The 26,288-nt window shown below is 46.2% G+C and overlaps 1 protein-coding gene across 6 annotated transcripts in view; it reads left to right on the top strand.

Annotated features, from left to right (window-relative positions):
• The window catches only part of samd11 (sterile alpha motif domain containing 11), a 301,407-nt gene extending 281,586 nt beyond the window's left edge, over positions 1-19,821 (top strand). For all 6 annotated transcript variants that reach the window (XM_085967340.1, XM_085967335.1, XM_085967339.1 and 3 more), the window contains 3 exons: positions 8,838-8,962; positions 13,482-13,592; positions 18,265-19,821. In XM_085967340.1, the coding sequence (XP_085823466.1) occupies positions 8,838-8,962; positions 13,482-13,592; positions 18,265-18,504 (476 nt within the window). In that variant the 3' untranslated portion in view covers positions 18,505-19,821. The remainder of the gene's footprint in view (positions 1-8,837; positions 8,963-13,481; positions 13,593-18,264) is intronic.
• Positions 19,822-26,288: the final 6,467 nt, after the last annotated feature.

Below are 26,288 nucleotides of genomic sequence, written 5' to 3'. Positions count from 1 at the left end.
GTTCAGTCAGCTTGACTGCTGAAGGCATGGCCACTAATGATGGGGCAACGGGAAGGGATGATGCACCAGAGCCAGAGGAATGGAGAGCTCATGGGAGGGTTTGGAGTGCGGAAGGAGGTTACAGACATAGAGAGGGTCAAAACCCCTCTCTTGGATGAGCAGTCTGACAACACCGAGGTACAGGAGAGGTTGAGAATGGCGGTGGAGAGGTAGAGCTTGGTGTCGTCAGTATAAGTGTGAAAGCTAATCCATGCCTGCCAACACTCACTGTCTAGACTTTAGCTCTGAACGTGGTCACTTGGGTGGGGTATCAGGAAGTGGTCAGTACTGGAATCTTAACCTAGTCAGTGTCTAAAGAAGAGGAAGGTGGAAAATTAGCGGGGAGGGGGGAATGAATAAAATGTTAACGTCAGATGTGGCTATTGATCTGTAGAAATGAATACCAGGCACGATTGGGGTTAGGGAAGGAAACTCAATACTTGTAAATACTTTGCGAGACCTGGTAAATGGCTTTAAACACTGCATTATAATGAAATTTATAACAAAAATGCAGTTTCCAGTTTGACAAGTTTTACATGCAATCACATTTCTCCTGCCGTTAAAAACAGAGTCACAGGTGAAAACGAGGAGCAGCAGTGTGAGCAACATGCCAATACTTGATCCATCCCATTAACACAGCTCCATTCATATAAAGCAGGATGGCTTGTTGCGAGATGTTAATCAATGCGGCGGCGTGCAGAATGACTGCAACACTGGAAATGCTAGCTCTCTTTGGGCTGACTATCACTTACCTCACCGCGCGCCTTGCCGGGCACCAAGTGGGACATATCGTGTTTTGCTGTACAGCCAAAATGGAAAGCTAATTTTATTTTCCACGAATTAAATCTCCCTTCCCTCCCCACATTGAGCCCCGACGGCATCAACTCTCTCACGGGCACCCTCGGCCTTCCAGCCCCTTACTGGGCGCAACCTTTTCACACATGGGCTTTGTTGGCGGGCTGTGTGGGCATCGTGAGCCCAGCTCAATGGATCCACATATGTGGTCTTAAAAGCGGAGGTCACTGGGTGGCAAGGAGCCGGGACCAAGGAACCCCCAGCCACCCCACCTCCTTATTCCAGAGTCGTTGCGGATAATTGTAGCACTTGGGCCATGGCTAGGTCATCACATAGAAACATAGAAGATAGGAGCAGGAGTAGGCCATTTGGCCCCTCGAGCCTGCTCCCCCATTTAATGAGATCGTGGCAGATCATCCAAATTCAGTACCCTGTTCCTGCCTTCTCCCCATATCCCTTGATCCCTTTAGCCTTAAGAAATATATCTAACTCCTTCTTGAATATATTTAATGAATTGGCCTCAACGGCCTTCTGTGGTAGAGAATTCCACAGGTTCACCACTCTCTGGGTGAAGAAATTCCTCCTCATCTCAGTCCTAAATGGCTTACCCCTTATCCTTAGACTGTGACCCCTGGTTCTGGACTCCCCGGCCATCGGGAACATCCTTCCTGCATCCAGTCTGTCTAGTCCTGTTAGAATTTTATAAGTTTCAATGAGATCCCCTCTCATTCTTCTAAACTCCAGCGAGTATAAGCCCAATCGACCCAATCTCTCCTCATACGTCATTCCTGCCATCCCAGGTATCAGTCTGGTGAATCTTCGCTGCACTCCCTCCATGGCAAGGACATCACAGTGGAATCTCTTCTTGTCTCCTCCCAGTTTCCATATCAGAGCCACTGGATAACCATCAGGAACAGCAGCCCTAACTCATTCTGCCCCCTTCCTGGCCTAGGTACATTGATGCCCACACACTGCCCAGACCGGAGATTTTTTTTTACTCGTTGCTGGGATGTGGGCGTCGCGGGCCAGGTCAGCATTTATTGCCTCATCCCTAATTGCCCTCGAGAAGGTGGTGGTGAGCCGCTGCAGTCCGTGTGGTGAAGGTGCTCCCACAGTGCTGTTAGGGAGGGAGTTCCAGGATTTTGACCCAGCGACGATGAAGGAACGGCCGATATATTTCCAAGTCAGGATGGTGTGTGACTTGGAGGGGAACTTGCAGGTGGTGGTGTTCCCATGCGCCTGCTGCCCTTGTCCTTCTAGGTGGTGGAGGTCGTGGGTTTGGAAGGGGGGGGGGTGGGTGGGGTGTGCTGGGCTGGGCAGTAGGAAGTGTCTGGTCACAATGCTCCAGCCATCATAAGTGTGGGGCAGGCCTGATGGGCCAGCTGGTCTCCTCCTGCCATTTCCGTATGTTCGGATACCACACTGTACCGTGCATTGACCTGGCGAGCTATCGAGGAGAGCTTCAATCCTATTTTTATCTCCATTTTATTTTGTGATTCTCCTTGCTCCCCCTTAACCCTTCCCTTCCCCCCCCCCATCCCCAACCTACAACTTTCCTATGAACCAGTCAGTTTTCTAACACAAGGAGATGTTCCCTTAAAATTAAACATGCTAAAAGGTGACGCTCGCTCGAGGATTTTTTCATCCCATCACCATTTCCCTCGCCTGCTGCAGTCAAGTATATAAAAAAGAGAAAAGTGCCACACAGCTGCATACAAACAGGAATCTATTGTTTCGGAAAATCAATCGTCCTCTACTTTAGCAGTGGGCTCGGGTAACTGCTTTCTAAATGATGCATGGATTTGTTAGATACCTGTACGACATCAAAAAAAAAACCTCTGAACGGGTGTCTGACATTAATTGTCCGACACGCCTGTCAGAAAGCTGCCCTTTCTCTCCCCCTCCCTCCCTCCCCCAATACGTTGGGAATCCCAAGTTCTACGCATCCCAAAATGAGTCCGATCACCTCAGTATTAAGCTGCGTAGTTCACTTATTTAAAAAAAAGCTTTGAACCACCACATTTTAATTTAGTTTCCTTCGATTTTTTTTTTGCTGAGGAGGAGAATTAAAAAAAAAAGAAACTTTATCTGGTGGAGACGACAGATTGTTGGCGAGGGTAGTTCGGGTGACACTTTGACCTCTGTTGGCCGTGTCTCAACAGGTTAGAAAAATAATCCCATCGGTCTTTTTACGAGGTCTGCGAAAATGCTTTGCCCTTGTTTTTTTTTGGCCGGGGGGGGGATAGTGTTGAAAGACCAGAGAGAACGAGCGTAGATCTATATTCCTCCCCCACCTCCCATGTAGTCGAGGAAGGCTGATGTAAAGAACAGCAGCAGCGGCTGGTTCCAGAATCCACGGCTAATTCACTCCAGTAGGTAAAGCAACACTTGAGGGCTGCTGAACCAAAGTCAGTGCGAGCGGAGGGAGGTTTGTGGGAAGTGTGCTAAGGTCACGGAGAAGGAATGGTGCTGTGGTCCCATGAGGAGAATATGATTCACTGCTTCAAGCTGAAGAACTTTTTTTTTCCACCACCACCCCCTTAGGTCATAGAGCAGGACAAGTTAGAAAATACAAGCAACGTCAGGAGATTTACCGTAATCTGCCTGTCGCCTTTATGAGGTCCCGCGCAGTAAACTGCAGAGACTTGAGTAGTTTCTGTGCGCATGTTAACTCTTCAATACCTCTTTTGTTCTGTGTAACAGTTTATTTTTTTCTCCATTTTCTTCCTTCCTCCCCCCCCCCCCCTTTGTTTCTCTCCTGGAGGCACTGACTTGCTGGGTGTTTCCCCCCCATAATGGCCGTCGTTTGGGAGCGTGCCTAGATTTGAAAGTGTTGGCGGGCTGCTCAACAGCCAGGAGTTAATGGCAAACCCACGCACACGCACTTCCAACAGTCTCTGCCAAACGCAGATTGGGTGACCGCTTTGTGGAACACCTCCGTTCAGTCCGTAAGGGTGACCCCGAGCTTCCGGTCACCTGTCATTTTAATTCACCGCCCCATTCCCACTCTGACCTCACCGTCCTCGGGCTCTTGCATTGTTCCACGGAAACCCAGCGTAAGCTCGAGGAACAGCACCTCATCTTCCGATTAGGCACTTTACAGCCTTCCGGACTCAATATCGAGTTCAACAATTTCAGATCATAACCTCGGCCCCTATTACATTTTTATATATTTTTTATCCACACCTTTGTTTTGTGCCCTTCCCCCCTTTCTCTCTCCCACATGGCAGCTGTCTCTCGTTCTGCCAGCGCGTTTCACACCTAATCTAGAGCCGTCTTTTGTCTCTCCACTAGTCCTATCACCATCTCGTCTGGTTTTGAATACCTCTTAATGTCTCTTCACTTCTCTTTTGTTCTCTCATCCCCATTTCCCAGCCCCCAAACTGGCCTTTTAATCGGTTTCATTTCCTGTGCTTTTTTCAGTCCTGACGAAGGGTTTCGACCTGAAACGTTAACTCTGTTTCTCTCTCCACGGATGTTGCCCGGGCCTGCTGAGTTTTTCCAGCATTTTCTGTTGTTATTCTGGATAGTGATCAGCGGTTGGACACCTGGCTAATTTTCGGTCTCCCCGGGCCTCGGGGAACTGAGGCTAATTGTTGAGGACTGGCTGAGACCCACGAACACGGTACAGGTCTTTGTGTGTGTCTCAGTACCACACTGGCTTTGGGCATCCATCCGCTGGGATGGCAGGGAGCGCTTTATACTTCACCTTTATTGCCGTTTACATAATGCAGCCCTTGCCTGCTCCACTCTGCTGCAATACCTTGTATAGCAGTAACTGAGAAACCCTAAAATGCATCCTTTCTACAACAAGGGTTGGTGCGGCTGCCAAAAGACAGCGTGTAGCTGGAATCAGATGCTTTTATCGAGGACATAAATGCACATTTCGCTTTCTAATTCACAGGTACCCTGTCTGAAGGAGCGACTTCTCAATTGGAAAGCAATTTATTTTAAAAGGGCCTCTTGGAAACTGAAAGGACAGAGTGTTTAAACTGGCATCACCGAACCGTCAGAAAGGGGTTAAACGTCAATTTGCATTTTGGTGTAAAAGAAATTCTAAAGCTAGTGGCTTTCCCTTTTAAAAAAAAAATCAGGACATTGGATCTGTCCAAACCGCAAAGAACAGACTTTATGAAAATGCTTCACTCAGTCGCTCACTGATAAATAGCGTGCCGGAAGGAAATACTTGGACTGCAGTCAGAATAAGGAAGTGGCTGGTTTTTGAAGCCAAGGGTGACCTCGTCAGATCCCCGTGGATCGCACACGCTTGGCAGCAGACGGCTAAGTAGCTTCGTATGTGCGGTGATTTGGCCTGAAGGGATTGATTTCACTCTGACTTCCTCTGCTGACTGAACCACATTAGACCTCCTGCAACCCTTGCCACTGCGGCCAGAGTTCCTGTAAAGCTCGTTACAGAGGAAAAAGTAGCTGAGAATAGTTAATGGGTTAGGATGAATAGGGGTTGTCTTATTAGTATTTCCTGGCACAAAGGTATTTGGGGAAGAGTTGAACTTCTTCATCACTGCGTTCACTGTTTTCACCTTCCCCCTTGCCCCCAAACCCCCCATGCTTCTGAACATGCCGACTTATATTGGTTCCACAGGCCCTGGGAGTCTTCCAGGACCTCACTCAGTGGCCACTCCTGCAAGATATTCGACTGTGGGTGGGATCACAACCAAGCATGATCTTCTTACACCCGACGTCCACACGTGCCCTTTCCAGCAAGGATTACTGTATAATGATCAGGAGCAGGAACCTGGCTGATTTTGCTCCCCCCCCCCCGCCCCACCCCACCCCCACCTTCCTCTGTCAATAACCCCACCAGCTGAGATTGTTTTATGTCTGGAGGGTTTCAAATCTTTCTTGTTTCCTCCTTGGGGTGCACAGCAGTTGTGATTGCGAAGATGGCAGTAGGCCTGGTCCCAGGCCTTGCACCAGCCTCACTTTAAATTAGTTGCTGAGAGATCTCCCTCCAGGTTCCCGTCCCGTCCCTTCCCTCACAGCAGGGCGCCTGGTCTCTGCTTGGTGTTTGTTCACAACAGCAAAGATGTGTACCGTTAAAGCAGCTTTACCTCTGGAGTCCCCAAGGATCAGTCCTTGGCCCCCTCTTATTTCTCGTCTACATGCTTCCCCTCGGCAACATCACCCATAAACACGTCAGGTTCCACATGTACGCCGACGACACCCAGCTCTACGTCATCACCACCTCTCTCGACCCCTCCACGGTCTCTGATTTGTCACGCTGCTTGTCCAACATCCAGTATTGGATTAGCCAAAATAGCCTCCAATTAAATATTGGGAAGACCGAAGCCATTGTCTTCGTTCCCGAGCCATCGCTTCCATTTCCCTCCCTGGACACCGTCTGAGGCTGAATCAGACTGTGTGCAACCTCGGCGTCCTATTTATTTGGCCCTGAGCTGAGCTTCCGACCCCAGATCCTCTCCATCACCAAGACCGCCTACTTCCTGTAACATCACCCATCTCTGCCCCGCCTTAGCCCATCTGCTGCTGAAACCCTCATCCATGCCTTTGTTACCTTTAGACTTGACTATTCCAACACACTCCTGGCTGGCCTCCCACATTCCACCCTACGTAAACTTGAGGTCATCCAAAACTCGACTGCCCGTGTCCTAACTCGCTCCAAGTCCCGTTCACCCATCACCCCTGTGCTTGCTGACCTACATTGGCTCCCGATCCGGCAAGGCCTAGATTTAAAAATGCTCATCCTCGTTTTCAAATTCCATCATGGCCTCTGCCCCTCCCTATCTCTGTCACCTCCTGCAGCCCTACAACCCTCCGAGATCTCTGCGCTGTTCCAATTCTGGCCTCTTGTGCATCCCCGATTTCCTTTGCCCCACCATCGACGGCCGTGCTCGGAGGATTTGCTTAGCCTGGCTCTTTTGAGGAAGTTAAATTATTGTAATTCAAGGTACACAGGGAGCATCAGCAAGCAATTCATTTTAATGCATGTTAACCTGCCTCCCTCACTCTGTACGTTTCATTATCTCCTTCAGGCCAGTTCCCTGCGGTGATGGTAGTATTTATTTTTTTTCTGAAACAAAAAACTACTTGACTTTTGTATAAAATTAGCCAAGTGGATGGTGGTGATTTGTGTTATCCACTCCCGAACATATGTGGGCTGATTTTGGGGTGGAGCCTACCTCGAGAGTAATGCAGGTTACAGATAGGTCACTTCCCTCTATGGGGCTGATTCTGCGACCCCGTCAAGTAAGACTCCGCGAGCAATTCATTAGGTACCAGGTGGGCCATGGTTGCTGTATATTCCAGCTTTAAAATGGGGCTTGTTCGAACAGTACAGAAGAGATTTTTTTCCTGCTGATTCCTATTAAAAAACATAGCGGGGCAAAGTCCGTTAAACAGGGCAACGTACGAAATAAAATGGAGTTTCTAGTCCTTGTCAACTGATCTTGGTTAGTGTAGTGATTGGGGGGGTGGGAGGAGGGGGAGTCACGATTGATGCCAACACCCCACAGCTAGTGAGTGGAAAAGTCAGCTAGGATACCCACTCCTGATCACTATATAGTGATTGCTGCCTAGGTGGGCATTCGCTGGCCATTAGACTGGGCTTGGCTGTGATGCCCTGCTTGGCCTACACATGAAGAACAAGGTACCAGAGGGCAGCTGTTTAACATGGACCCGTACCCCAGTAAAAATCAGCATCTGTAGAAGGGGAGGGAAGAAATGGGGTTGGGAAGCATTCTTTGGGACATCACTCGGTGAGAGAACGTTGACTCTGATCCTACACCATTCATAGTAAGAACTTCAGGCAGCAGAAGACCTTCGCTCCATCTAGCCCACCTATCCAACAGTATTCCCTTGGTACATTTCTAATAACCCTGAATCCCATTTGTTGAGAAGAACCTGTCTCAAGTTCCTTCTTGAAACTCATTAAGGTTTCTTCTTCCACCACCTATGCCTCTAATTTGTTCCACACACTGACCATCCGTTTTAGTGTCAAAGTTACTCCTGCATTTCCTCTATTCTTTAGTTGCCCTGAATCGGAGCTCTGTGGATTGGGGGCAATGGGTCAAGGCTGGAGTATCTTCTTGTGATGGGTGGGTGAGTGGGGGAGAGAACATCTGACAGCAATGTCCTGTGTTGGGGGTGGAAGACTTTGCCCCTACACGTGGCCAACCGGGGGAGGAAGTGGTTCAGGAGCCAAGTACCTCCTTTCTATGTTGCGTAGAAATGAGCGCATTCAGACTTGGAGATCAGATTCAGTGAAAAATTACATTAAAAAAAAGACATTTTGTGGTAATGTGGAAGAAATCTTTCCTGCGCATGAGCGACAGACCTTCTTTCATTTTTAGGCTGCAGGGATAGTCAGAATTTCAGTGCAGCGCTGTATTGGTGGGGCTGGGATGAGAGTTTTGAAACAGCTCTTTGTTACAGTTTCAAAAGGAGTACTGACGCGAGACTTTCCATACACAAGATCCTGGAGTAAAATAAAGCAAATAATTCATAACTATTGCTTCCTGTATTATACAAATACGATCCGGTTGCAGAATATTGAGCTGTTCGGATGGTTGCAAGGACCGTCAGCAGGAGGTTGTGCTCACAGCTAGGCTGTTGATGCCTGATGAGTTTGAAATGTTGTGGAAACGGTACGATTTGCGGTGTGAAGCAATGGGTACGTGAAGTAGTACCCTAGTCGAGTGTTTGGTGATTTCTCACAAGTAACACTGAGTGCCAGGAGCTCAAGGACTGACCTTGGCTGCCTTGACGATCTGTAGATAATTAAAGATCTGTGTTCGGTTGGATAGGAACTCTTACTTTAGACTCTAGGGGAATCAAGGGGTATGGGGGATTGGGCGGGAAAGTGGAGTTGAGGTCGAAGATCAGCCATGATCTTATTGAATGGCGGAGCAGGCTCGAGGGGCCGTATAGCCGACTCCTGCTCCTAATTCTTATGTTCTTACTTATATTGCTAACTGCCACCAGCACTGTTAGTGATGATCTATGTTCTCCACCCCCATAAACAGGCAGCATCGGAAGCCTCTTCCTGGATGGAGAGGATGGCGCCACAGTGGAGGACATTAGCAAGTGGACTGTTGACGACGTCTGTAACTTCATTAACGGTCTCTCTGGCTGTGCGGAGTATACCCAGGTAAGCAGTCTAGTCTCTCAAAGCTGTCGGCCTTTCTCGCTGAAAGGAGATTGCCATTCAAATTCAACCTTAACCCATTGCAGTCATGGTGTGAATTTTGTACCTGTCACGGTGAAGGACGGTACTGCTGGGGGCGGGTGGCGGGGTGGATATGGGAACACTCTCCATTCTGGGCACCTGGTGTCAGCATCAACGACTCCCACAGTTAGAGGCAGAGTAAAGCTCTTCTCTACGATACCCAACAATGTACTTCAGTCTCAGACACACAAGAGCATTCCCCAATGCGTTGCATTTTCTATTTCCCACTCTAGCCATCCAGTGGTCACTCTGAATGAGATGGTCACATTAGTGGTCAGTTTTGTATCTTGCACCCACGACTCACTAGGAACTGGACTGAGGTTCTTATGTTACTTAGAATCCTTCCAGCCAGCAGACAGAGGCGATTTTTATCCCATCAGTGTCTGCCGTGACTCAGTTAGCAGCACCCTCGCCTCTGGCTAGGAAGGTTGTGGATTCAAACCCCGCTCCAGAGACTTGAGCACACATTCAGGTTGATGCCTCAGTACTGTATTGAGGGAGTGCTGCACTGCCAGAGGTACCATCTTTCACATGAGATGTTAAACTGAGGCGCCACCTACCTTAGGAACATGAGGAGGCCATTCAGCCCCTCGAGCCTGTTCCGCCATTCAGTGAGATCATGGTTGATCTGTGACCTAACTCCATATACCCGCCTTTGGCCCATATCCCTTAATACCTTTGGTTAACAAAAATCTATCAATCTCCAATTTAAAATTAACAATTGATCTAGCATCAATTGCCGTTTGCAGAAAGTATTCCAAACTTCTACCACCCTTTGTGTGTAGAAGTGTTTCCTAATTTCACTCCTGAAAGGTCTGGCTCTAATTTTTAGACTATGCCCCCTAGTCCTAGACTCCCCAACCAGCGGAAATAGTTTCTCTCTCTCTACCCTATCTGTTCCCCTTAATATCTTAAATTTCGATCAGCTTATCCCTTAACCTTCTAAATTCTAAGGAAAACAACCCTAATTTGTGTAATCTCTTCTTGTAACTTAACCCTCGAAGTCCAGGTTGTGTAATACCTTTTTGGGTGGATGTAAAACATCCTAAGCTACTATACAAGGGCTGGGAAGTTCTCCACTCGGGAGGCAGGTGAGGGGTCCTGGCCAACATTCCTCCCTTAGCCAACACCACTTTCTCATTGCTGTTTGTGGGACCCTGCGCTGCACAAATTGGCTGCTGTATTACAACAGTGACTATACGTCAAATATATTGAATTATCTATTAAGCACTTTAGGGCGCCCTGGGTCGTGAAGGGTGCAAAGTTCTCTCCTTTTAATGGGTTTGGACTGGATTTAAACGAGGTTCCCAACAGTGAAAGTTGAGGATTTATGTTAAAATTAAAACTCGACTAGGGGCTGTACCTGGACACAATGTCCTACACCTATAGGATACAGATTGCTAATAGTGCAAATAGAAATCACGAACAGAAGTCGCAGACAGCTGTGAGGTTAGCCTATGTTTTTTCAAAAGATGTGACTGCCAGTCAGAAAATCTAGGTTGCTGAGTAATTGCTCACAACACAAGTCAAACCCTGACAATTGCACTTACGGTTTACCTCAATACTTCATCCCCGTACAAAGCCTACCCACCACCCCCCTCCTTTCCTCCTGTTTCTAGTTCATAATGAATTGTCCCGCTGGCCGTTTGAAGGCTTTCCTGCAGGCCCAGACGTCAGGGTCCTCCGAACCATCACACTCCCTCCACTCATCAACTGGTGCAGCTTCTGCCCAACCAGCTGGTTCACCCTCCCAGGATTGAAACCAAGACATCAAACGTCTCAGATGAGCTCACTCAGTGGGTGCAGTTGGGCTTTGGGGCCACTGCCGAGGATGCAAAGAGCAGCTCACTTCTTGGTTTTGCTTCAGAACAGTCCACCGAAGCACGGCACAGAGCCCATTAACCGAAGCACGGCACAGAGCCCATTAACCGAAGCACGGCACAGAGCCCATTAACCGAAGCACGGCACAGAGCCCATTAACCGAAGCACGGCACAGAGCCCATTAACCGAAGCACGGCACAGAGCCCATTAACCGAAGCACGGCACAGAGCCCATTAACCGATGAGCCACTGGGAGAACTGCAACGGAGTCCATTTCTCGGGATATAGTATGTAAGAGCAGGGCGGTTCTGCTTATACTGTATAGGTACGGTAGCAGAGTGGTTATGTTACTGGACTAGTAATCTAGAGACCGGGACTAAATTCAGAGACACGAGTTCAAATCCCACCACAGCAATTTAAATTCAGTTAATTAAATAAATCTGGAATAAAAAAGCTAGTATCAGTAATGGTGACCATGAAACTATCGGATTGTCACAATGTCCTTTAGACAGGTTTCCTTCCCTAAAGGACATTAGTGAACCAGTTCGGTTCTTACCTGGTGTGGCCTATATGTGACTCCAGACCCACAGCAATGTGGTTGAGTCCTAACTGCCCTCGATGGCCTAGCAAGCCACACCACCACCTTCTCGAGTGTGGGATGGGCAATAAATGCTGGCCCTGCGCACGTCCCATGAACAAATAAAAAAAAAACTAGTTAGGCCACAGCTAGGGTACTGCGTGCAGTTCTGATCACCACATTACAGGAAAGAGGTGATTGCACTAGAGAGGGTACAGAGGAGATTTACAGGGATGTTGCCAGGGTTGTTTTCTTTTGAACAGAGGAGGCTGAGGGGAGACCTAATTGAGGTGTATAAAATTATGAGGGCCCTAGATAGAGTGGGTAAGAAACATAGAAGATAGGAGCAGGAGTAGGCCATTCGGTCCCTCGAGCCTGCTCCGCCATTTATCCAAATTCAGTACCCTGTCCCTGCTTTCTCCCCACATCCCTTGATCCCTTTAGCCTCAAGAAATATATCCAACTCCTTCCTGAATATATTTAATGAATTGGCCTTAACTGTCTTCTGTGGTAGAGAATTCCACAGGTTCACCACTCTCTGGGTGAAGAAATTCCTCCTCATCTCTGTCCTAAATGGCTTACCCCTTATCCTTAGACTGTGACCCCTGGTTCGAGAAGGACCTATATCCCTTAGTAGAGAGGAACCAGGGGGGCACAGATTTAAAGTAATTGGTAAGGGGAGTTGAGGGGAAATTTCTTCACCCAGAGGGTGGTGGGGGTCTGGAACTCACTGCCTGAAAGGGTGGTAGAGGCAGGAACCCTAACCACATTTAAAAAGTACTTGGATGTGCACTCCAAGTGCCGCAACCTACAGGGCTACGGACCAAGAGCTGGAAAGTGGGATTAGGCTGTATAGCTCTTTTTCAGCCGGCACATTCACGATGGGCCGAATGGCCTCCTTCTGTGCTGTAAATTTCTATGATTCTATGAGTCTAGTCTCACGAGCAAGGCTGGCATTTATTGCCCATCCCTAGTTGTCCTTGAGAAGGTGGTGGTGAACCACCATTCTTACAAATCGATGGCTTGATGGACCATTTCAGAAGTTAGTCAACCATGTTGGTGTGGGATGGAGTCACATATAGACCAGATAGATTTCCTTTCCTGAAGGACATTAGTGAACCAGTTGGGTTTTTCTGACAATCCGACAGCTTTTACCAATACCAGCTTTATGTTTTTTTTAAACTGAATACAAATTCACAAGGAGGGATTTGAATGTATATATCTCTGGATTATATGAGTCTAGTAACATAACCACTACACTATCGTACTTAATTATATGCAATTTATTGCAAACCAGTCAGTACAGCCCTGTCTCTAAAGTGGAGTATAACAAACTGCATATTTAAACTTTCAAGGCAGTCACATGGGTGGAGACACATGGATCGGATCAATTTTGACTTCAATCTGCTCAAATCCCATGATTTTGAGAATTCAATTGTTGATAAATAATAAAAGAAGCTGCTCCCATTAACCAGAAACAGCGCCTACCTGAAGCTGGGACTTTATAAATGTGCAAAGATGCTAGAAACCTTTATGGAATTGAGTTAATACAGAAGAAGCAGCCATTTATGGTTTATGAAGGCCGTTTGAGCAATTCCACAGCATAATTAATTATAGGAAACTCTTTTTTATCCGGCACCGACGGGACCGGCGTGGTGCCGGTTTATCAAAAAGTCCGGATTACAGCGAGGTATAGTAAAAGGTACGAGAGCCCCGTACACAGCAACAGATTCAGGCTTCCCTGTTGCTTAGCAACAGGTGCAGGAACCCCGGTTACACAGCGACAGATCCAGGAACGGCCACTAATATGAAGTAAAACTTACCTGAACCTACTCCTGAATTTTGCCGGTTAACAGAGATTTCCGGTTATTTAGGTGCCGGTAAATCGAGAGTTTCCTGTAGCTGCAGTGTCACATTTTCCTGATTCCTTCCACTGGCTGTGATTCCCAAATAGCCACCGTTCAAAATCACCGTGAATTGGAGCCTTTATTTGGGCATGTCTTCACTGAGCAGACAATGACCATCCGTTGTGCTTAATGTGCAGGCGTTCAGAGACCAGGCTATTGATGGAGAGACGTTACCCCTGTTAACAGAGGAGCACCTGCTGAACACCATGGGCCTGAAGCTGGGACCAGCGCTAAAAATACGAGCACAGGTAATGCTTCTCTTTGATTGGTCCAGCTAGCTGAGCACAGTGACGCGCAGTCCGCTTCCTACTGGGTCACGTGATGTAACGAAAATGCGATGCAACCGATCATTTAAAAAAAAAGCCGAAGTCTATGGTGTTCGTAAAAAGGCCAGGGTTGGACAGCCTTTTCTGCCTCAGCTGCCAGTTAGTTACCAGCAAGTATCTGGGAGTTCAGTCAGGCCCCGATTTGTCCCATCTGGATTAGACAACCAATTTTGTTCTCTTCCTGTTGTCTCATGAACTAATCTCCACCCCCCACCCCTATAAGATCACAGGATAGATGGGGGTGAAAGGAGGCCATTCGGACCATCCATCCAGAAAGAGAACACAGTCCTGCTATCACAGCTGTTTCTTAAATGATTCCAGTGTATTTCCTTCCATGACCCTCCCCAGATGTCCATTGTGTGGAAAATTACTTCCTGCTATCAGTCGTAAACTAGTTGCTAGTTTTGACTCAAGTCATTTCTAACTATTGTGCATTACGTAGGCACACAACCAACACTATACACAGTAATTACTACAGGATAAAAGATCAAGGCCCATCCAGTTTGCCTTCTACCAACCTGCTAGTCGCACAATACAATTGGGAATGTTACTGCGAGTTCAGTCTCTGCGGTTCTGCTAACTTTCGTAAGGACATTTGCTATTTGTCATTTGAAATCAACTCTCAACTCATTCCCAGACTTCTACCACATAAATTCAGGTGTAGATTGAATCTTCTTGAGAGTTTCTATGACCTCCACTCAGGTGTGCTGGGTGTGTAAAGATCACAGGTGTGACCTTTGCACCTGTGCCACCGATATAATTGGTTCAAGGTACTCAATGATTATTGCCTGGTGTCCAACCTGTATCTTCCTTGTAAACATCAGTTACTACACAGACACTGATCCCTTCCTTCATTTTTGTTCTCACGATAACATTCAGTTTAATTCCCGTGTCAACATTCATCCTGGCAGATGCATCTCTCGGGGCACATTGACTGATGGGGTTGTCTTACAGTCCTTGGCTAAACCGATCGCAATAGAGCGTTCTTATTATACAGTAAATTTAGAAGGAAATTATACACTAACATTTTAGGAACTGCAAAATTCAGACAAAACCATTACCATCCAATCCAATAAAATGTAATCTACAGGAACTCCTGGCTTTATTGCAGGATTAATCTCAGGCTTTTTATATTTAAGTAATCAATCAAAGGATAGATTGTAACTCGTTAATAGAAAGTTAACTTAATCGGAACATAGTTATGTTTTATTATTGGCAATATTTATTTCACAATTGTGAAATTGTCTACAAAATATTATGGGGGACTGGGTGATACAATGGGTTAGAGCACCACCCTGTTAAACTCCGGACTGATGGGGTCAAAGCCTCCTCTTTCTGCTGGCTGCAGGGGTCCTAAAGAGTTTGGCCAATGTCAATCCAGTTCCTAATGGCCATTGCCCCACAGCACAAAACGTAGGAACTGGAGGAGGCCATTCAGCCCCTCGAGCCTGTTCAGCCATTCTATTAGATCATGGCTGATCTGTACCTCAAACCCATTTACCTGCCTTTGACCCTATATCCCTTAATACCTAATGAAAATCTGTCGCTCTCAGTCTTGAAAGGTTCAATTGTCCCATCACCTACTCCTGTTGGGGGGGTGGGGACAGATCTCCAGATTCCTACTCCCCCCTGTGTGTGTGTGTGAAGAATTGCTTCCTGATTTCACTCCTGAAATGCCAAGCTCCAATTTTAGGATGAAGTCCCCTTGTTCTGGATTCCCCCACTCGAGGAAATCATTTGCCAATTTCATTCAGATGATTCACGAGTAAAATGGAATATGTTGCACTAGTCAGCAGGAGGGAGTGTCGGGGTTGGAGCCGAGGCACATTGGGGCAGAGGGAGTACTAACACGTAGCCTACCTCAAACACACAAAATGCAGATCTGGCATTGCGAGAAAACTCGGTTAAGGAAAGATTTAAAGATATAAATGTTATAATCACTGTGGGAGGAATATTCCTCTGGCCTCTGTGTGGTAGCAATATTATAATTCTGTTCTTTTGGAACACTTTTCTATGGTTTTGCTGGAAATAGGAATTCTTCATGCTATCATTTAAAAAAAATTCGTTTAAGGGATGCGGGAGTCGCTGGCAAGGCCAGCATTTATTGCCCATCCCTAATTGCCCTCGAGAAGGAAGCGGTGAGCCGCCTTCTTGAACCGCTGCAGTCCCAAGTGGTGAAGGTACTCTCACAGTGCTGTTAGGGAGGGAGTTCCAGGATTTTGACCGAGTGACGATGAAGGATCGGCCGATATACTTCCAAGTCAGGATGGTGTGTGAGACTTGGAGGGGGTGGTGTTCCCATGTGCCTGCTGCCCTTGTTCATGATGCCACTAAGTTATAGTGACCAGAGGATATCTTCCGCAATGCATTAGCCAGGTTTAACACGTAGGCCTTTGCAATTACACCTTGGGGTTCCAGCGCACAAACGCTTAATGCGTTTGCCTGAAACGCCTTAATCTGCTGTCTGAAAATAAGTGTTAACGCCTCCACTAAAATGGCAGCCAGAGGAATTTCAGATATACACGGTTAGCCTGGTCCCTGACTGTAACTTTAGGGCTGTACAATCCCTCAATTCTGATGTTGTATAATCAGATTTTATGTAAAGATTACCCACCGTAAATTTAAAACCACAGATTTATACATATCAGTGCTAGTTGATCCTGTAAGCTTGCATAGAATCATAGAATGGTTACACCACAGGAGGCCATTCGGCCCGTCGAGCCCGTGCCAGCTCTCTGCAAGAACACTTCAGCTAGTCCCACTCCCCCGCCCTTTCCCCGTAGCCCTGCAAATTTTTTTCCTTCAGGTACTTATCCAACTCCCTTTTGAACGCCACGACTGAGTCTGCCTCCACCACCCTTTCAGGCAGTGCGATCCATATCATAACCACTCGCTGCATAAAAGTTTTTTCTTCATGTCGCCTTTGGTTGTTTTGCCAATCACCTTAAATCTGTGTCCTCTGGTTCTCGACCCTTCCACCAATGGGAACAGTTTCTCTCTATCTACTCTGTCCAGACCTAACATGATTTTGAACACCTCGATCAAATCTCCTCTCAACCTTCTCTGCTCCAAGGAGAACAACCCCAGCTTCTCCAGTCTATGCACATAACTGAAGTCCCTCATCCCTGGAATCATTCTTGTAAATCTTTTCTGCACCCTCTCTAAGGCCTTCACATCCTTCCTAAAGTGCGGCACCCAGAATTGGACACAATACTCCAAGTTGAGGCCGAACCAGTGTTTTTTTTAAAGGTTTATCATAACGGCATCAGTAAAAGTTATTTACGCTTGGATGTCCTGTTTCTCATTTTGACAAATATGAACAGAAAATTTGAAATAAAAACAGAAAATGCTGGAAATACTGTGGAGAGAGAAACAGAGTTAACGTTTCAGATCGATGACCTTTTGTCAGAACTGGAAAAAGTTAGAGATATAACGGGTTTTAAGCAAGTACAGGGGCAGGGAGGGGGGGAATTTAGAACAAAAGGGAAGGTCTGTGATAGGCAGCAAGAAGAGATTAAATGACAGAAGGGATGATAGTGCGAGGCGAAAGGAGATGGTAATGGGACAAGTAAAGAAACAAAAGATGAGTCTAGAAGAGGCGTAAATGGGAATGGCAGAATCATCAAGAGCTGCCATGTGAAAACATAGGGGCAAAGTTTATGGTCTGAAATTGTTGAACTCGATGTTGAGTCCAGAAGGCTGTAATGAATGGAAAATTGCTGATTTCAGACTTAGTTTTGTGTTTAATTGGAAACTATTCTGACCCAGTGCTCCATTTAAAACAAAGCAAAGCAACAAGCTTCGAAAAACAGTGTCCGTCAGTGATAACCCTTGTGCACTACTTTGATATATATATTGTTTGTGTAGTTATAGTTTGTATTACTACAAAGACGCCACGTTGATGAGTTCTTGAGGACATTGTGCTCTTCATGGTGAGATACAAAAACCCGTAAATATGGCCCTTCTAGTTCCCCCGCCCTCTCCCAAATCAACTTGCTCCCATCCTCTCCTGAAGGTATTTGGCTCTTGCTGGGGTACAGTTCCACGGGCCCCTGGCAGTACTTGCCCAAGGGATCATTATTCAAGCAGGAGCTCAAGCGTGTGAGTTGTCAAGCTATTTGACCATGGCGGAATCACAACCGAGACATAAGAAATAGGAGCAGGAGTCGGCCATTCGGCCCCTCGAGCCTGCTCCGCCAGTTAATGAGATCATGGCTGATCATCCAAATTCAGTACCCTGTCCCTGCTTTTTCCCTTGATCCCTTTAGCCTTAGATAAGGGGTCGGCCATTTAAGACCGAGATGAGGAGGAACTTCTTCACTCAGAGGATTGTGAATCTTTGGAATTCTCTCTCTGAGGGATGCTGAATTGTTGAGTATATTCAAGGCTGTTAGACACATTTTTGGACTCTAGGCGAATGAAGGGATATGGGGATCAGGCGGGAAAATGGAGTTGAGGTTGAAGATCAGCCATCTTATTGAATGGCCTACTCCTGCTCCTAATTCTTAAATGTTCTTATGTGAGCGCTTTTCTCGTTGCAGTTTTTGGATTAGCTGTAGAACAATTTGCAATTCACTTTGAACCTCTGTTGTAGGTTGCCAAAAGGATTGGCCGCGTTTTGTACATGGCCAGCTTCCCCCTGGCACTGCCGCTCCCGCCTGCCGCACTGAGGCCGCCCGAGAGGGACCTCCCTCCCATCGAGAACCGCCCCTCCTCCACCGGCAGCGTCGCCTCGCCGTACGGCAGCATCCAAACCAGCCGCATCTCACCGAAGCAGGAAAACGGCAACGCCTTGGCCATGGGAATCGGTGACCTCGTCAAGCCGCAATCTTGAATGAGACATTCGCTCGCGAGGGGAAAAGACAAAAGTAAAGTTGCCGTTATTTGAAACCAAAGTATTTATTGGAGCGCCAACTTTATTGGTTGACTGCATTTCCTTTTGGGGGAAATAAAAAACCACACTCCGGCTTTCAAAATACATTAAAAAAAAAGACTCATTCCTTTCCTTTTTCTTCAAGACTTCAGTTTATCCCAGAAAGCAATGGAACAGCAGCAGAAAACAGAAGCTGATGGAGGAAAAGTACAAAGAGACAGGATGTGGGTTGAAAGGAGGAGTTGGCGAGGCTGGAACAGCTTGCCAGCAAGAGAAAAAAAAGAGGCTCAATTTCTTGCGCCAAGCTGAAAGAAATTGAGTGAAACCGGTTTTGCTACGTGGAACTAAAGCAAAGGGGAGGGGGGGGTGGGGGTGGGGGGAAACCAGAACCGTGCACTTGTATCAAAAAAGGTTTCTATCGCAGACCCGGGACTAAACATTTAATGTAAGGAAAAAAAACAGATTTCATAAGCACTCATTTTGACAAGGAACTCTTAGTGTCTATGCATTTGTCCAGTGCTGAACCAAAGATGATGGTTGTTGGTCTGTGTTTACAATACATTTCTGAATGGTACATCAATTTTGTTTTTTTCCTATTGGACACAGTTTAAAGTGCCTCACTGTAGAGGTTTAATCACTACTCGCACACACACTCACTCTCACTCACACACACAAGTCTGACAGGACCACGACTGCACAGGTATCGGAGTTTAGAAGGTGGCTTTAAAATGACCATTTCAAGATGATAGTTATTCATTACCTGTACGACAAATTGTACACGGAACGAGCAAAGCTAGTTACAAAAACATTTTTGGTACTTATTTTGTTTTTTTTTTGTTGTTGTGTAGTTGCACGTTTTTGAATTTTTTGGGGTGGGTGGGGAAGGGGGAAAAGGAAATGTAAACTGCTAGGGGAAGTTTCTCATCTTTTTTTCATGCTATACGAACCTTAATTGCTGCTTAAAAGCAATCAACATAATGGATATTTACGTTATTTATGGAGATTCTGTTGGTAGTTCGAATACTGTTTTAGCACTATATATATATAGTAATATTCATCCCTAAAAGGGTGTTATATGAATAATTTAAAAAAAAAGAAAAAAAAGTTGTTGTTCCTTTAGCTGGTTTCGGCCACACTTTGTCAAACTATCATTTAACGTTTTGCATCTGTAAACAATAAGAATATGGTGATTTGTAAAATAATTTTAGCCTATTTGTTGATTTGCTTTTCTTCTTTGTCTTTCACTTTTAGTGAAATAAAGCCCCCCAAAAAAAACCAGTACGGTTTAGCATTTTGTTGTACGGTTTTCTCGGATTATGGAACTATACAGGCACTTTGTTTTTGAAATCTCTTTGTTTTAATATTTCTTTTTTTTAAATTCATTCACGGGATGTGGGCGTCACTGGCGAGGCCGGCATTTATTGCCCATCCCCACTTGCCCTTTCGAAGGTGGTGGCGAGCCGCCGCCTTGAACCGCTGCAGTCCCTGTGGGGCAGGTACTCCCACAGTGAGGTCAGTGCCGGGTGGTCTGTCCGGTTTTATTCTTGTGGTTTTCTGTAGCGGTTTGTTACAACTGAGTGTCTCGCTGGGCCATTTCAGAGGGCAGTTAAGAGTCAACCACATTGCTGTGGGTCTGGAGTCACGTATAGGCCAGACCGGGTGAGGACGGCAGATTTCCTTCCCTAAAGGACATTGGGTTTTTACGCCAATCCGGTAGTTTCATGGTCACTAGCTTTTTATTCCAGATTTATTTAATTGAATTTACATTCCCCAGCAGCTGAGGTTTGAACTCACATCTCCGGATCATTATCTAGTAACATAACCACTATGCTACCATTTCTCTCCTGCAGTGCCTCTTCTCCTGCACAGATTTCTTCAGGACCACACACTCCCTGCAGCTTAAGAAGAAATAGGAGCAGGGGTCGGCTATGCAGCCCTTCGAGCCTCCTCCGCCATTCAGTAAGATCATGGCTGACCTCCTACCTCAACTCCACTTACCTGCACTATCCCCATATCCCTTGATTCCCTTAATATTCAAAATTCTATCGATCTCAGTCTTGAATATACTCTGAATACTTTGAATAAACGACTGAGCCTCCACAGCCCGCTGGGGTAGAGAATTCCAAAGATTCACCACCCTCTGTTAAAACAAGACTTTACCGAATTTCTAACTTGCACCTCCTTGAATACAGACGCAAACACATCGCTAACTCTTAATATACTAGACCTGGACCAGTGCCTGTGGTGTAAAGATTGTACTTGATGTTTCATCTATCACTGACAGAACCTCGCTGTATCACCTCCACCCGTGCAGGCTGCAGTGCAGCGATATGAGGAAAAACTAATGAGCTGGGAGCGCGCTCCCTGAGATCGTCTCCTTGTGCCCACTGAGGTTGGGAACAGGGATACAGGATGACAAAACTCCGTCTTCCACAGTCCAATCAAGTTTATCAAATTAACGCGATAGTCTCCTGAGCTCCACCGAGACATGAAACCCTAGCCCTGTTGCCGGTGCTAGCAAGCACTTTAGCTTAGTTTGATTGATGTTAGGACAAAGCAAGCATTCTGTTGCCTTTGAAGTGATATTTTGCACGCCAGACGGTAATGTGTATCCTACTCAATATGTGTAAAACAAGTTAACAGCAGCCAAATTCAACGTGACCAGCCTCATCGCTCAAATCATGGGAATATAACAACAACAACTTGTATTTATATAGTGCCTTTAACATAGTAAAACGTCCCCAGGAGCTTTATGGAACAAAATTTGACACCGAGCCACGTAAGGAGATATTAAGGCAGATGACTAAAAGCTTGCTCAGAGGTAGGTTTTAAGGAGCGTCTTGAAGGAGGAAAGAGAGGCGGAGAAGTTTAGGGAGGGAATTCCAGAGCTTAGGGCCTTGGCAGCTGAAGGCACGGCCACCAATGGTGGAGCGATTAAAATCATAGAAAATTGGATTCCATCTCCTGCACTGATCTGTGGCCTAGCAGAATCTCACCACTTGTTTTTCTCTCTCTCTCTCCATGTGACATACCTATGGAAGCTGCCGTTTGCTGTGCACACATAGATTTGCAAGAGCTCAACTGTGATGCCCCTCAATAGTTTAATAGCCTGCTCAAAATCATCTGTCTGGCGATGTTGAGCAGATATCAAAAGGTACAGCAAGTAATTAGGAAGGCAAATGGAATGTTGGCCTTTATTGCAAGGGGGATGGAGTATAAAAGTAGGGAAGTCTTGCTACAACTGTACCGGGCGTTGGTGAGATCACACCTGGAGTACTGCATACAGTTTTGGTCTGCTTATTTAAGGATGGATATACTTGCATTGGAGGCAGTTCAGAGAAGGTTCACTAGGTTGATTCCGGAGATGAAGGGGTTGTCTTATGAGGAAAGGTTGGGCCTATACTCATTGGAGTTTAGAAGAATGAGGTGATCTTATTGAAACATATAAGATTCTGAGGGGGCTTGACAGGGTAGATGCAGGGAGGATGTTTCCCCTAGTGGGGGAATCTAGAACTAGGGGGCATAGTTTCAGAATATGGGGTCGCCCATTTAAAACGGAGGAGGAATTTCTTTTCTCAGGATCGTGAATCTTTGGAATTCTCTACCCGAGAGCGCCGTGGAGGCGGAGTCATTGAATATATTCAAGGCGGAGATAGACATATATTTGAGCTACAGGGGAGTCGAGGGTTATGGGGAGCGGGCGGGAAAGTGGAGTTGAGGCCAAGATCAGATTAGCCATGATCTTATTGAATGGCGGGGCAGGCTCGAGGGGCTGAATGGCCTACTCCTACTTCTTATGTTCTGGCCCAGGCACACGGAAAATGGCATCTCGGTCTAGGTATTGGAGAACTACTGACAGCTGTGTTGCAATCTTCCAAGAAAAGGAGGAAAAAGCATTCTGAAATTCAAAATGAATATTCAGTAGCTTTTGTTAAAACTAATTCCGAGGCTGTAACATATGTTTTTTTTGGTGGCATCAATCCTGTGACTTGTTTCCTACACCGAAGCTCGAGGGTGCGAGTGCGTGTTTGCAGCAGGATGAATATAATCAGCAGCGGACAAAATGAGATAAAAATGGCATGATAAAAATCAGGGCCCGTGGGAGATCAGGGCCTTCAAAGCAAGATCAGGGCTGGAGTGAGTGGGCTTGGGTCCAGATGAGAAATTCACTAGAGTTTAGAAGAATGAGAGGGGATCTCATTGAAACGTATAAAATTCTGACAGGGCTAGACAGACTGGATGCAGGGAGGATGTTTCCCCTGGCTGGGGGGTCTAGAATGGGGGGGTCACAGTCTCAGGATACGGGGTAGGACATTTAGGACTGAGATGAGGAGAAATTTCTTCACTCAGAGGGTGGTGAACCTGTGGAATTCTCTACCACAGAAGGCTGTGGAGGCCAAGTCACTGAATATATTTAAGAAGGAGATAGATAGATTTCTAGACGCAAAAGGCATCAAGGGGTATGGGGAGAGAGCGGGAATATGGTATTGAGATAGAGGATCAGCCATGATCATATTGAATGGCGGAGCAGGCTCGAAGGGCCGAATGGCCGACTCCTGCTCCTATTTTTCTGTTTCTAAAAGGGACAGTTAGAATAGAATCATAGAAACTTATAGCACAGGAGGAGGCCCTTCGGCCCGTTGTGCTTGTGCCGGCTCTTTGAACGAGCAACTGTGCCCAGTCCCACACACCCTCTTTTTGGTCCGTAACCCTCATCCTCAAGCAGCTGTCCAACTCCCTTATAAAATTATTTATGGAATCAGCTTCTACCACCATTTCAGCTCGAGCGTTCCAGCAAAATCAAAGCGCAGCAAGCAAAGCTTCCTTCCTTATCGACGTTATCGTAAGGTAATTAAAAAAATTGAACAAGCTTACTGAAGGTCAAATTTACTATCAGTAGAAATAGCCAGCGACGAGGGAAAAAAATTGCCATTTACCTTTTGTGACGATACAGAATTCACTGGAATTCGAGCTTTGCCGGATTCTCAAGTTTGATGTCCTCCTCTGCAGATTACTCCAGTTCTTGGGTTAAGCAGCACCTCAGTGAGAAATGCAGACATTTTGAAGGTGACACAAAAAACAAATTATAGTCCAGCCATTGTGTGTGATGCACACTCCCATATTGTGACTCCTTTATCTCCTCCCAAACATCAGTCAACTCCCATCCTTTTAAGAATGCAAGAAGACGCCATGGGTTAGTCAAGGATAATAAAAGGCCATTTGGCTCGTGGAGCTCAACCGCTGGTATTTCAGCTCACCTAACTTAGCATCTAACTCATCGAGCTTACCATCCAACTCACCTAACTTAGCATCTAACTCATCGAGCTTACCATCCAACTCACCTAACTTAGCATCTAACTCATCGAGCTTACCACCCAACTCACCTAACTTAGCATCTAACTCATCGAGCTTACCATCCAACTCACCTAGCTTAGCATCTAACTCATCGAGCTTACCATCCAATTCACCTAACTTAGCATCTAACTCATCGAGCTTACCATCCAACTCACCTAGCTTAGCATCTAACTCATCGAGCTTACCATCCAACTCACCTAACTTAGCATCTAACTCAGAGCTTACCACCCAACTCACCTAGTTTAGCATCTAACTCGTCGAGCTTACCATCCAACTCACCTAACTTAGCATCTAACTCATCGAGCTTACCATCCAACTCACCTAGCTTAGCATCTAACTCATCGAGCTTACCATCCAATTCACCTAACTTAGCATCTAACTCATCGAGCTTACCATCCAACTCACCTAGCTTAGCATCTAACTCATCGAGCTTACCATCCAACTCACCTAACTTAGCATCTAACTCATCGAGCATACCATCCAACTTACCTAGCTTAGCATCCTAACCAGCTTAGCATCCAACTCATCCAGACAGACGTCCAACTGGATCCTGAGCTCCTCCCAACAGCTTTGATTCCATTAACTTCAGTGTCAGCTTCACTCCGTTGGTAGCACTCCCACTTCCCAGCCCAAAAGTTGCAGTTGGGACTTAAGCACATCGTGTACGCTGACACTCAAGTGCGGTAGGGTGGGAGTGCTCCATTGACGGAGTCGCCATTTTTCAAAAGAGAAGTTAAAATTGAAGCCAGGTTTGGCTGCCCAGGTTAGAGCCCATGGCACGAGTCGCAGAAGAGCAGGGAGCTCTCCTGGTACAAATGCAAATTCTTTCCCTTACCGAGTGGATCATTCCAAATGTTTAGCACCCTTTGAGTTAAGAATTGGTTTCTAATAAACCGATATCAAATTTATTTTTCACTAATATAAATTTGTGTCCTTTTGTTCACTCACAAAGTAATATTCTAGACTCACTTTACCCAAGTCATTAAATACATTATATAACCCCGTGCTATTGCTCAATCCTTAATCATCTTATCTCTAGACAGTAAAGTTTAAGCCTTTCCAATCTTTAACTGGTTCTGCTGGCTGTAACGGTCATCATTTTACCAAGCCTCTGAGTCAGAAGGTTGTGGGTTCAAGTCCCACTCCAGAGACTTGAGCACAAAATCTAGACGGACACTCCAGTGCAGTACTGAGGGAGCGCTGCACTGTCGGAGATGCTGTCTTTCGGATGAGACGTTAAACCAAGGTCCGGTCTGCTCTCTCAGGTGGACGTAAAAGATCCCAACGGCACTATATGAAAGAGGAGCAGGGGAGTTCGCCCCTGTATCCTGGCCAATATTTATCCCTCAAATCAACATCACTAAAAAAAAAAATCTGGTCATTATCACATTTGTGGTTGTTTGTGTGCAAATTAGCTGCCATGTTTTCTACATTACAACAGTGACTACAATTCAAAATTACTTCATTGGCTGTAAAGGACTTTGGGATGTCCAGTAGTCGTGAAAGGCGCTCTATAAATGTAAGTCTTTCTTTCAACAACTGGTCAAACACACAATAATTACCAGCAGGTCCCAGTACAGGTTTTCTCACCAGTTGCATTTTGAATGTGGGTTTTTGGGAGTTTCCATTCTAATTTAGCCTACACGGTCCTGCCCACCCCCATGGCCGTGTGCACTAAAGTACAATGGGATTACCCGGTCACTCCTCGTTAAATTACTGAAAGTTTTTAGCATTACTCGGCACCAACAGCATGAAGAAACTGAATTAACGTTCACACAGTGCTAAACCTGCCGTCAATGTTAATTTAGCTGCTTCAAAATAACAATATCATGCAATCTTCCATGTAGTAGCCTGATGGTATCCGGATTCATAGGAACAGGAGGCGGCCATTCAGCCCCTCGAGCCTGTTCCGCCATTCAATTAGATCAAGGCTGATCTGTACCTCAACCCTATTTACCTGCCCTTGCTCCCCTCACTTAACAAAGAACCATCGATCTCAGCCTTGAAAGTTTCGACTGTCCCAGCATCTACAACCTTGTGAGAGTTCCAGATTTCCACTATCCTTTGTGTGAAGAAGTGCTTCCCGATTTCACTCCTGAAAGGCCTGGCTCTAATTTTAAGAGGATGCCCCCTTTTTCTGGACTCCCCCGCCAGGGGAAATGGTTTCTCTTGATCACTGTTTATATAAACGCCATTCTGGGATTGCCGGATTCCTGATTTTGCAACGGTCGTTTCTTAAAGCATCAAGTGACGGGGGAAATAAATGAAACATTTAAAAGGAGAAGTACAAGGTGATGCCCCCCCTTCACCCCAACCCCCAGAATTGTCTCTCTTCTTGGTGGGGTGCGGTTTCATAGGTCCCAGCGACCCCCCCAGCAATGTTCCCTTTA

Source organism: Somniosus microcephalus, chromosome 25, assembly GCF_052327205.1.
Source record: "Somniosus microcephalus isolate GS21.2 chromosome 25, FLI_Smic_1.0, whole genome shotgun sequence".
In the NCBI taxonomy this organism is placed as follows: Eukaryota; Metazoa; Chordata; class Chondrichthyes; order Squaliformes; family Somniosidae; genus Somniosus; species Somniosus microcephalus.
Note: the sequence above shows the minus strand (reverse complement) of the source record. Positions and strands in the feature narration are given on the sequence as shown.